The sequence below is a fragment of the Hermetia illucens genome, chromosome 3, assembly GCF_905115235.1.
Source record: "Hermetia illucens chromosome 3, iHerIll2.2.curated.20191125, whole genome shotgun sequence".
NCBI lineage: Eukaryota > Metazoa > Arthropoda > Insecta > Diptera > Stratiomyidae > Hermetia > Hermetia illucens.
The window spans coordinates 170,360,268-170,372,878 of record NC_051851.1 but is presented as its reverse complement, the minus strand read 5'-3'; the positions used below and the strand labels follow the sequence as shown (position 1 = coordinate 170,372,878).

The 12,611-nt window shown below is 41.8% G+C and overlaps 1 protein-coding gene across 1 annotated transcript in view; it reads right to left on the bottom strand.

Annotated features, from left to right (window-relative positions):
- The window catches only part of LOC119652976 (zinc finger protein Elbow), a 63,768-nt gene extending 51,635 nt beyond the window's left edge, over positions 1 to 12,133 (bottom strand). The window contains exon 1 of the mRNA XM_038057386.1: positions 11,140 to 12,133. Coding sequence (XP_037913314.1) covers positions 11,140 to 11,208 — 69 coding nt within the window. The 5' untranslated portion in view covers positions 11,209 to 12,133. The remainder of the gene's footprint in view (positions 1 to 11,139) is intronic.
- Between the last annotated feature and the right edge of the window lie 478 nt (positions 12,134 to 12,611).

Below are 12,611 nucleotides of genomic sequence, written 5' to 3'. Positions count from 1 at the left end.
TTCTGAAACTACATCCTGAATTGCCTATGAACCCTTGATAGCAAGATTCGGCGTTCCTCACCGGACGCCGCAGCGAAGCCAGTTCTTCTTCTGTCTTCATAAAGCTGTTCCGAATAGAGCCAACGACCGCATAAAACGTCAACTCAGAACTTTAAAAGGTGCCTTAATGGTGTTTTCAGCAAACTCTACCGGAATCCTCGTCCCCTCATAGTGTTTTTGGAATTGTGGTTTATTCCAGCAAAAACAAACGAGAATCAGTACTGGCAAATCCTTACACAACCACGGCTAAGCAGCTTAAAATGTAGATAGATGACAACCGTGGAATTCAACCCCAGTATTGATTCATAAAGTATTTCAACCGGGAGATGTCGGCGGAAAAACAACCTGTTGAAATGAGCTTTTCTACTGAAATCATCCCGATAATACCACCCTTACCAGCGAAACAGCCTGAATAGAACCAAAAGGACAACAAGGCAAAAAAATGGAGAAAGGTTGAGGCGCCGCAAAATAAAGCCCTGCTAAGTTCGTTTTCATTCAATGACCACTGACCAAGAAGAATAGTAAAAACACGACAGTGATCGTGAACTTTACTGATAAGCCTGAGGATACCAGGTGGCAGATTGAGCGCCCTGTACATTCTAAATAAAAAAAAAACAAAATCTTGATAATTTGTGGCCTCCACTGGTTTCATCTTCGTATTGATATCATTAAGGCGATGGTAAACGACCAAAAGGCGGGCCGAAACAAAGGTGGCTTGATACGCTGGATGGATGGATGGAGAGTGAACCCAGCACAGGCATTCGATAGAGACAAGTGGCGAAACTGATCATGACGAGCCGACCCCGTTTGTGAACGGGACAAAGACTGAGGAAAAAGAAGGAGAAGGTGACTGCATAGATCGGCCTATCTGAGACTGCTTCTATAAGGGGGCACTAGGCTGTCGTACGGAAGGTTATGATTCAAATCTCACTGGTATCAGCGGCATTTGAATCGTGACTTGGCGCCGGATATCAGGATAACAATCACGAGCGAGTGAAATTCTGAATACATTGCTTCCTGCAGGTTACTGTAATCCTGTAGCGTACTGGTACGGTCTTGAATGAAAGGCTCTAACACACTTCAAGGCCCTGATCCAATTGGATTGCTACGTTAACGATTATTATTATTTACCTATCAGTTCCCTCCAATCATAGGAAGGAGTTTTCTGCCAGTTTTATCGGTCTTCATTGAGTCTTATGAGTGCTTCGCTTCTGATGATTAGTTAAGAAGGTCTGTATAGCCTACTATGCCTACAAGAGGATCTTTGCAAAGAAATGGGGATGTCCGGCCGAGGATAGTTCTCTGCATGTACACCGCTGTAATGCGTTTGATCCTAACGTACGGCTCTATTGTATGGTGGCAGGCTTTGAGTAACAAATACAATAGGATGAAGCTTAATAGGATTCAAAGAACCACGTGTGCAGGTGATACTGGGGCTCTGCAGTCCTACCCGCCAAATGGTCTCAATGTACTCCTGATATCTTCTCCTCTACATCTCCACATTAAATACGTTGCAGCGTGCAGTGCCGTCAGACTACATGAGTCTGGATGGTCGGCAGCGAAATCCTACGGCCAAAGTAACATCCTAGACGAAGTACCTAGAGAAATCTGGGTATGCCCCACGGACTATGCGACACGCAAGCTGAACTTCACAAGAAACTTTCCTGTGGACTATCCAGCCGGAAGACCGACAGTGTGTTGCAAGGTTATGGCTCAGTATTCTTTGCCGATGAATCAAAGATGGCCTCTGGAGTCGGCGTGGGGGTTTTCGCGAATACACACAGTGTGTCTAAATCGTATGGTCTCCCAAGTTTCGCCAGTGTATTCCAAGCGGAAGTACTGACGATACTGGAAGTCTGTCGATGGCTGGAGCGAAATTCGAGCCCCAAGCGTAACATAGCCATTCACACCGATAGCCAGGCGGCCATCAAGGCCTTGTACTCAGCGACGACATTTGCCAGGTTGTTGGGGAAGTGCAGAGATGCGCTAAACCGTCTGGGCGGCACGTTTAAGGTCACCTTCTTCTGGGTTCCTGGGCTTAGGAACAGAGAGAGGAATGAGCGGGCTGACGGTGAATACAGTCGGTATTTCGCTGGCGGCTATCAGTGCGGGCCTTAGATGGCGTAGGCTTCCGAGCTGTGCCAAATCAACAAGAATTTGGCCCGCTTATAACATAGCCCGGTCACGAGAGCTCCTGTGCCAGACGTGTGCAAATGCACGGGGCAGTGACCCATTGGGACCATGCCACCGGACTCAACATACCCTACAATTCGCATTGCCGAAGCTGCGGAGAAGGAAGAGAAACCCTCATGCAGTTTCTCTGCGATTGCCCAGCTCTAGCTAGAGTCAGACTATGGACATGGACATGGTAAACCATTCTTTGGGGACTTCAGAGAGATTTCTAGCTGCAAAGTGGGGGAGCTGCTTTCCTGCGTGATTGCTACCTACCTACCTACCTTGCGCCTGCTATAAGACGTTGGATGTGAGAAGTTAAGTTAATTAAAAGCCAAAAGTGGCAGTGGAATGATCACATATTGCACATTAGAAGACACGGATGTCCCTGTTGCAGCAAATGCAATTAAGAACTCACTTTTTCGACAACGCTGACGAGTGGCTTGTGCAGAAAGCAAGGTCTGATTACAGTCGGAAATATCCAAATATTACCCTGCATAGAAAAGTTTACCTCTAAAAACGGAGCCATTTCTAGGAACTGCCCAATAAAATCTAAAATAACTGCTTTCATTAAATACATCAAAGCGAATTTCGTGCTCTTTTCTTCAACTTTATTTGGAGGAAGTCAGCATCCAATTATATCTTTCCGTAATATTTCTAGTAGCAAAATAAAACTCCATATCCATTAGTCATCCTCTCATACATTTATCAAATTAATCTCTTGTCTGTTTTTTTCATGCACTCTGGTCCCGCATATCTGTATCTATAATTAACCAGAAGAAGAGATTAATTAATCTACAACCAAAATGTACAACTTTATAATTCGTTTTTGTCATTTAAGGAGGTACCATCGTAAATTAAAATTTTCAGTTTTTTTTTATTTATCTTGAAAAATTTCCTCATACCCGTGTTAGTTGCATTTATCATGAATTTATCAAAGACAGACGAAGTAAAAGCACCTCAAGGTAGGGCTTTGATTTAGACCGACCAGCCAACCTCAAATATTTCTTAAAGATAACTAATAGTTTTTAGATAAAATGAGTTTTGGTCTTTGAGCGATGATAGTCCCAGTTTTTCACAAGATACTTTTTAAATTTGAATATTTTCGAAATGGTGATTTGTTTTAGTTGGCAATTAATGGCTTAGGGTAATTTATTAAAGTGATAATAATCTATGATTGAGCAGATTTCGATCATAAATTTTAATAATCTTGATTCACGGTGGAGCAACTGTAACCTGTGGAATTTGATTTGGGTCATTAAGGTTACCTTCGAGCGACATTTTGAGCGTTATTTATGAGTGTGTATTTCCTGTTGCAAGAGCTAACCTCGTTGTTAATTAATTAGTCTCGAAATATCTTTAATATTGTTATAATTATTGAGAATTTATTCATGACTCCATTTCCCACGGAATCCGCTTGAAGTAACAGTTCTCCCATGCCATCTTCTACCCTTATAAGCCCCAATTGCATCACGCGACTTTATTCGATCCAACATAAATTTATTGCCAATTTATAAGGAAAACCGTTTTCAACGACGACGACAATAGTGTGGACAACACACCAATGATGCCAATAAATTAAGGCAAAAGAACTCACCATAAACTTTCACATGTCGCCATAAATCTCTTTGTTAGGAAAAGTCTCAGAAACAAGAGCTGAAAAACAGAAAAGCCAACAAACAACAGCAATAGGAACAACGCAAGCAACACTCAACCGAATCATATCTAAAACACTTTCTAGGAGTTTAGCGGGACTAAAGGTGAAATTATTTTCCTTTCCTGAGAAAGTTGTTTTCTTTTTGATTTTCGGGAATTTAGTTCTGTACCAATGGCAGGAAAAGTTCTTTGTCTGGACTTTTCTCACCAGCAGAGCTTGAGTTTTCCGTTCTGTAAAATTTTTTTAGGGAAGTTTTTGAAAAGTTTGGAGCTTTCAGTAGAGCCGGGTGAAGAATTGATTCAACACTACCAGCTTAGGCAAAATACCCTTCTGAATTTTGGGGAAAGGGGTGAGTTGAGGGATACATTTCCTTCCCAGAAACTTGGCGAAGGAATAGATGGCCGATACCGATTTCAGTATGGAACTAATTTTTTAGCCAAATTTCCTTTAGATGAGTTGGTGCTACCTCCATGGAGGGGCGCACGGGTTCTACTTTCAGGGGTTGTTGTTATTCACTGGTTCAACCCTTTTACAGGTGTCCACTCTGTGCCATTCCTGTCGGTGTCAGAGAGTTAAAACTCCTCCAAGAGATAATCAAATCATTATAAAATGAATCCCACGTTGGGCGCCATTTCGCATATCTTTTTTGGCTGCACCGTGGGTACCGAAGTCAATGTAGATATAAGTTTCACTATGAATAAAACCCCACATTGGGCGCCAGTTTGGAAAAAGGTGAGTTCCTCATGTAACTTGTTGACATTTTGGTGTCCTTTAGCTGAATTTCATTATAATTGGTGGCTGACGTGGTACACCATTTGGCAAGTTAAGAAATATTTTGGTGCCCCGCCGCTTCCTAGTTTATTTTTATGACATTCTGGCGGCTTCAGTCAGGTTGAGTTAAGCGCAAGGAGTAGCCGTAGCACCAAGCATTGTAAGTGGCTGGGTATCTTACTCGACTTTTAATAAAGTAGGTTCTATTATGGGCGGGACTGACCGGAATATCAAGTCTTCTTTAGGACAGCATCAAAATCAATATGGCTCATCGCTGTAGCTCAAATCAACTGAGGAAACATAGGTCAGGGTGAGGATTCAACTCAAGGTATAGCGAAATAGCCTTTTATAACTTGAAGTACCTATGGATTGGCTAGCTGCCACTACTAAAATTACGGCTCTAAATCTATCGTATTCAAGCAATGAAGGTGTGTATGATTACCAATAGGAGAACTGTAGCGAATACCCCAAGTATTCCATTTAACTTCATCCGTTTATTCCGCTAGATCAAGCCTGATGTATCACCGCATTCTGAGGTATGATATTTGGTAGTTTCTGAACACCTTTCCTTTACGAAAGGTTTTTTATATTCATAGGGGGTCCTGCGTCTCTGATGCACATATGCACACATGCCCATCACACGCACCAGTTAAGCATTGGTAGTGTCATCGGTATACCTAACTGACGCGAGTCTACATTCGGGGTTTACTCAAATCTTACCACATGGCACCAAATTTCGTCTCCCGTTCTCTATTGAATAGTAAGAACCAAGTTAGGAATTGGATGAAACCAAAAAGACGGGCCCGATATTCAATGGAAATTTTTGCTCAGTAGAGTGAAGGTCTTGGTGAATGTATGCACAAAGGATGTATATTCTAGGAAGACCCCAAAATTAAGATTTAACTCTTAACTCTCTGCATTCTGGAATTATCGATAGAATCTAAATTTATACGAGGCCTGCCTAATAAAGCAAGGTCCTAGTTACGAGCCATTGTACTGATATCACAACAGAACCCTCTCAAGGAACAAATTCTAGGTCGACAGTCAGTGAGTAGCTTAGAAATAAAACTGAATCAAATTCAAACTTTTAATACTAGAGATTACCGCCTACGTCACTTTAAGAAGGGTTTGAAAGGTATGGAATTTTTCGGACCCCCGAAGATAGAAGGAAAACCTTAACCAGTCCAACGTCGACTTTCGAAAACAGACCTTGGACGATAATACACTCACGTTGTCCTTTAAAAGGACATACAGGAAGGAGCTTTTATACAAGCCACCATTCTTGGAAAAATTGCTGAGTTGAACAAAATAGGCAAAATAGGTCCTCCAATTTTCGAACATCCTAAAATTTTTAAATTCATTTAAGAAAAGGGGCGGTGGCTTAAATTAGGCGAGAACAACTTAACGACAAACCATAAGCGTTGCAAAACTCATTGGGATATTGCAGCTAGGAGTTAGTAGAAACTGATCTCTAATGGGGTGGCCTTTTAAACGCACTGAAGTCATTGAAAACAAACAAACGAATGAGAATGGCATTCTTACCTCACTTTTTGGGACGAGTCCTATAACTTAAGGAAGACATTGAAACTGTACACCTCAATGCGTGTATCACTTATGAGCATCAATCACAAAAATTGAAACCCTTACAGGGGGTCAATCTGTAATCGAAGGAATCGAAGGAGGACACTTTTCGAGAAAGCCTGTGGTCTATTCCGTTTGGTGTGGTTATTGAAATAAGTCGAATTCAGATAACCTATTGAGGCAGCTGGTCCAAAATAATCGGAGAGGATGCACCCTGAATTTCGTTGACGAAAAAGGACTTATTTTTTGCCGCGCTTTCAATGAGAATAATTTTAACAAAGGGGTGTAACTTTGCTTTGATTTTGTCTTGGTCTATCAGGTAAGGTTTGGAATGAGTCTTAATTCTTTTTTCGTCCTTATTCGATATGATTCTGATCGAACATATCATTCCTCAGGCTTCGCGCGGATGGTGCAACAGTCCTCGAAACGAACGTAGAGAGATAGAAGTAAAGATGGAAGGTTGGTTTTATACTATCATCATCAGGAGAGAAGTGGTGGCGATGGGAGCTAGTTAATTAACCTCTCCTTCATGCATTTCAAAAATTACAGATTAAGTTTGAAGGAAATGTGGTTGGAATTTAGGTGAAGTCTAACAATCTTCACGGAGCTGGCAGAGGCCACACAAATAAGTTTTTCCTATTGAATTTTGAGCTTATTTATCCTTTTCCATATCCCGGTATCGAAAATTTGACGTATGTAAAAATCTTGTGCCAACCGTGGCTTATCCACTTAGTCCTGCGAAACCCTGATTTCGATTTGGTATACCCGGGTGATGTTCTGATCGCTTCTTCCTAAGAGTCTGAGCATTTGGCCCACCTCGAATGCGTTTTCCAACGTCTCCTTCAGGCCGGACTAATCCCAAACGGGGACAAATGCAAGTTTCTCCAGAATCAGGTGAAATTCCTCCTTACCCGACTCAGACAAGGCGCAAGCAATTTCAAGCTTCCCGCATCCTAAGACAGTGAAAGAGCTGCGGAGGTTCTTGGCCATGCTAAACTTCTATCGTCGTTTCCTGTACAAGGGCGCCCACCACTAGTCTGCTTTGAACGCTCGCTTGTCTGACCCAAAACCAAGGAGACACGAGTGATTATGTGGTCTGAAGAGTCTGTCCAGGCGTTTGAAAAATCCCGACAGCAGCTGGTTGATGCTACAGTCTTGTCATCTCCTCAACAAGATGCACCCCCAGCGGTGTTCGTTGATGCCTCTGACATCGCAGTATGTGCTGTTCTTCACCAAAATGTGAATCAAATCTGGCAAACGCTGAGTTTGTTCTCTAAGCAGCTGAACTGCGGTCAACGGAACTACAGCATTCATGATCGACAACTGCTCGCCGCGTACTTGAGCATAAAATTTTCTTTCTAGAAGGCAGGCCTTTCACAGTGTTAACGGACCACAAGCCTCTAACCTATGCTTTAAAACAAAAGCCCGACAAAACGTCCCCACACCAGCTTCGACACCTGAGCTTCATAAGCCAGTACACTTCTAATATATAACACGTGTCCAGCAAGTACAACATAGTCACGTGTCTCTGAAGTAAACATTCCCGCCTCAGTCGACTTTCCGGTTATGGCCAAAGTACAAGAAGGTGACACAGTACTCCATAGCCTCAAGCCCAACCACAAATACAAATTTCGAAAGTTGCCTACCTTTGGCTCAAACCTCACTATTTTCTGCGAAGGCTCGGAGAAGAGACCTCAGCCATACATTCCGGCCACTTTTCGGAAGGAAGTGTTCCATGTAGTTCACGATTTGGTGCACCCAGGCATCAGGACAACGGATCGGTTAGTTACAGGAAAATACTTCTACTTCTATGAACAAAGAGATTAGCTCCTGAGCCACCAGGCATGTAAGAAAATAAGTGGATTCATTCCCTCGAATGACAAAGCGGTTCCACACCATCCATCTCGACCTCATAGGCCCTTTGCGAGATTCGCACGGCTTCAAGTATTGCCTCACAATCATCGACAGGTTCACGCGGTGGCCTGAAGCAATACCTCTAGCTGACATTACAGCACAATCTTGTGCCAAAGCCCTTTGTCGAGAGTGTATCCCGTGCTTTGGAGTCCCGGCTGTGATAACCACTGATCAGGGAATGCAGTTTGAGTACACCCTTTTCTCTGAGCTAGACAAACTCCTGGGATCCAAACGCCATAGGACCACTGCATGCCACCCGCAATCCAATGGGATGTTAGAACGTTTGTCCCGGACGCTGAAATCCGCCATTGGCCCGCGACGATACGTCCTGGATGCAGGGTCTTGCATCTCGTCCTACTTGGTCTCCGAGAAGCCAACCGGGAAGAGCTTAGTACCAGCTCCGTCAGTGCAAGCGGATTTGAAAACTACAACAAATTCATAAAAATCTCGAAGGTGGTGAAGGTAACAGAAATCACTTTGGCCCATCGGAAGTAGCTTTTAGGATTGCATTAAACCCGGTTGCTGATATGGGGGTTGATGTTGCTGTATCTCATCTTTTTCAAGAGATCACCCATTTTCTGAACCGCTGTCGAAATTTTAGTAAATTTCGGTCTGTACAATGGTATTTGCCGCCCTACAACCATTATATACTGGTATGTCAACCTTGAATTTAGAAATGAGAGGGTGTATGGGGTAGGTTTCAGATGGATCATTCCAGCGGAGTTTGTTTTTGTTTGTTTGTTTGTTTTGTTTGTTTTTTCTGGCATATTATGAATCACAGTCAGCAAGGAAACGTTGGTTTCGGTGCCTTAAGTGAAAAGAACCAATCGAGAAAATATAGATGCATGCTTTCGAAGTGCTCTATCTGTTTTCCGATCTCATAAGTACCAAAAGCTTGAAAGACAGACTTGAAAGAAAGAAGGTCACTTGTGTGGTTAGAAATAGTCTTACCCCCATACCTCTTCCTATTTGCTCTAGTTTACAGTTCACTTTCAAAAGCGCAAAATGAGGGAGGCTAATTTTCTTAGCGGTACAGGTTCGTCTAGGGTAGAAAAATGGATCATATTTTATCACTCCTGAATGAGAGGGCAAATGGCGGACCTATATCAACTAACTTTACCGAGGTCAATGAAATACCATTACCCATTTTCAAGGAAACTTTCGAGGAGAAAGTCGTATGTATAAATCCGGAAGCTGGCATTGCCTCAAATTGTTAGCCGATACCAAAATAGATCTGGGTTCGACAATCTCTTTTTTTCGGGTAAGAATCTGGACTATGAGAGGTTAATAATTATTACGTGCAAGGAACGAACGAAGGCCACCAAAGTTTCAGTCTGGCAACCTTACATACATGCATTTTTGATGGTCCAGCTGAAAAAAAGGACCTTGACTATTCACAGAAGTATATAGATGGTAGAAAAGCTTCGTCTCTTCATTTTGAGGTGGAAGGGGAAGGTGGCAACCAGCATAAAGGGTCAGACTAGAACCTAGATGATTATAAATTTTTGTATAGACTCCATGACAAAAACGAGGAGAGCTCAATTGAAAACTCCAATTGTAAGCACTTTTGTGAACTGAAAGTTGTATCCGCTCGACAACGAAGGATAAATCGAGAGAGAGACTTTGAAAGGTCAAAGTTAGACATCAAACTGAGGGTCTTAAATAAGGAAGAAGGAGGGAGTAGTAGAGAATCCATTGTCACCCATTCTTTTACATAAAGCCCGCGAGTTTAAGTTGTCACATCTCGAAGAACTTCCTAAGTTTGGAGAAGGTCGAAATTTGGATTTTAAAATTTTAATTAGACAGTTTTTCACTGTAGCACTGAAGAAGAGAACAAATGGTTCTCGAAATAGCGGGATATGCGAATAAGAATAGAAATACTACCAAACCACTGATCCAGTTGGAACACAAACAAAGAAGGAAACAAATCTGACAAGGCTGGCTCTGTTCCTTAGTATCTATTGATTCCGCTGTGGGATATAATTCTGAATAAACATTTCATGTTATTGAAGTAGAAAAAGATATTCTGATCCCAAACACCACGCTCAAAACCAACTTCACCCACAACCCCCCGACTTTCCCGAAATCTAAAAAAACTGTCTCCATTTTCTAGGATTAAGTCACTACGCATCAAAGCCAACATTCATATTTTAACATATTTTATATTTATACCTCCCCCATTACGCTCATCATATAGCACTAAATCGTATCAAGATTAGTGTCAATTATAGAGTAGTAAGCTCCATCATTAAATTATCTCTATAACATTTTACTCTGGCATAATTCGATGGACTATAAATTTTGATGCCCACCAGGTGGTTGTCAAGTGTTGTCCACCCACTCGTATTAAATGCTACGACTAAGTTGAAATTTATCGAAGTCATTAAGACACGAAAAGGACGACCACCGAGCCAAAAAGATGTAGCAAAGTGTCCGGTGGAAGAGAAGCAGGAGAGGACGAGGTTGGGATGTTGGATGTAGTTTGAAAAGTTTTTCACTAGGAGGGCAATTGCAATGTGGGTGAATGGATTTGTGTCCCGCAGATCCGTAAATAAAGGTGATATGTTTGGTGTCTGAGCAATTTTCTAGGGCGGAAGGTTGTATCTTTCCTTGAGATATGTAGATTTTGACAAAGCTATGGACCTAGTGCATTACAAAAGGAATTTCACAACTTTTTCAAATCGGCGCCCAATGTGGGTTTTTGACAATATGTTTTGGTTTGACTCCATAGAGTTTAACGGAAGATTCTGCAGGTACAACCGCATTAATAAAAATGTCAACGAAACGAAGAATCCCCACAGGGTCCTGGGGGATAGTTTTAACTTCCAGATTTCCTAAGATCATCATAAGCCATCAGTTCACGTCCGACACTTCAATAAAGCTAAGTCAAATCCTGATAGGGTCTATTCACTTCCAAACGGAATTACTCGGGATTACTTTCAAAATTACACGGGCATTTACTTAGATTCCACCCTTCTTAAAACTTGCTCCTCTAAAAAACTCACCGCTGTTGGTAGTGGTGCCAGGTAATCCGGTCTAAGATACTGATTACTAGGACTACTAGACGTCAGCATTTTGTAGTAGTCGTTAAAATCCACTTTGGCGTTGAGCTTTAATCCTTTCTGGGCTTGAGAATTATTGTAATTAGTAACGGGCACTATAGCACTGTAACGGCTTCAAACCGTTTTCTACGTTGGGTTAGATTTTCAACGGGGGCTTTCTTCTATTCTTCCCTTGAATCCAGCAAAAACTTCATAGGAAATATCACTTGACACTCATTATTTCCGGGCACAGTTAAACAGCTTTAGTCACAAGCAACACTGTATCCATAGCTTGGCTAATTGGGCTTGAAACCGGGACTCAACACTATACTCGGAGGGTGGTCAAAACTGTTGACATCCCCAATTTCCCATATCGGACAGGGAATACTGGAGATCTCTTGCGAAAAAAAGGCACCAAACTTAAGCAATTTTTAAAATTCTTACAGATCCTTGAAACTGTTACTCCACATTTCGTATGATATTAAACAGAATATATATATGTCAGTATGTATTGAATCCGTCAATTGCTCACGTACAGGACTATATACAATAAATTCGCGACTATCGATTTACACATATAGTGTGAAAATTTTCACGTAACGTGTCGGCAACTAACGTAACGCAATAATATAATCGAGACAGTACGACTATCTGACATCGACTAAACAACATGCAACGAAAAAAAATCTTTTTTTTTTTGTTCCTACGCTCGTATATCTCTCTCAGATACTTTTCAGTGTAGTAAACCTCCACAGCACTGAAGCCAAGTAGTCGCAGTAGTTCGACGCCGCGATATAGGGGCCGTCACACGATTAAGACCAGACCAGATTGTGCCAACACAGGGAGCGCACAGAGCGGAATCCATCAGATACATTTAAATGGAATTTAGTACGAAAATAACATTCAGAATGTTTGTATGGTGTTGAAAACAAGTTCATTTCGCACTAGTACTGCCCGTATGGAGTTTCAACGGTATCACCGCGGTGCATAGGATTTCGTACTAGAAATGGCAGGACTTCGGAGGGCTGAAGGTGCATTCGAATCATATGTATCTGAACTGCGCCTGAAAATGAGAGGAATTTCAAGGGAGTTGATATCTTTTCCCCGTTTTTGAGCGCAGTCGGAGAGTCTAAAATCGCCACTTTCTCTCTGTCGGAATCTCCAGACTGAAACTTCGGTAATCGTATCTAGATAAATACCGTCCGTCTGTTTTGTTCTGCTATAGATATTTCCCCTCAAAAACCTGTTTGCCTCATTTAAAAGATACTAGGAGAGAAAGATACTTGGGGAAATTTTCAGAGAGCATAATTTTTGAGATATTTTGCGCATGGGGAAATTTACGTTAAAAGTGTTACCGATATCCACTGAGCTAAGCAAATAATTCATTGTTCTAAATTGTTTGGCTTGGCGAAGTAGAAAAGATAATTAAAATTGGG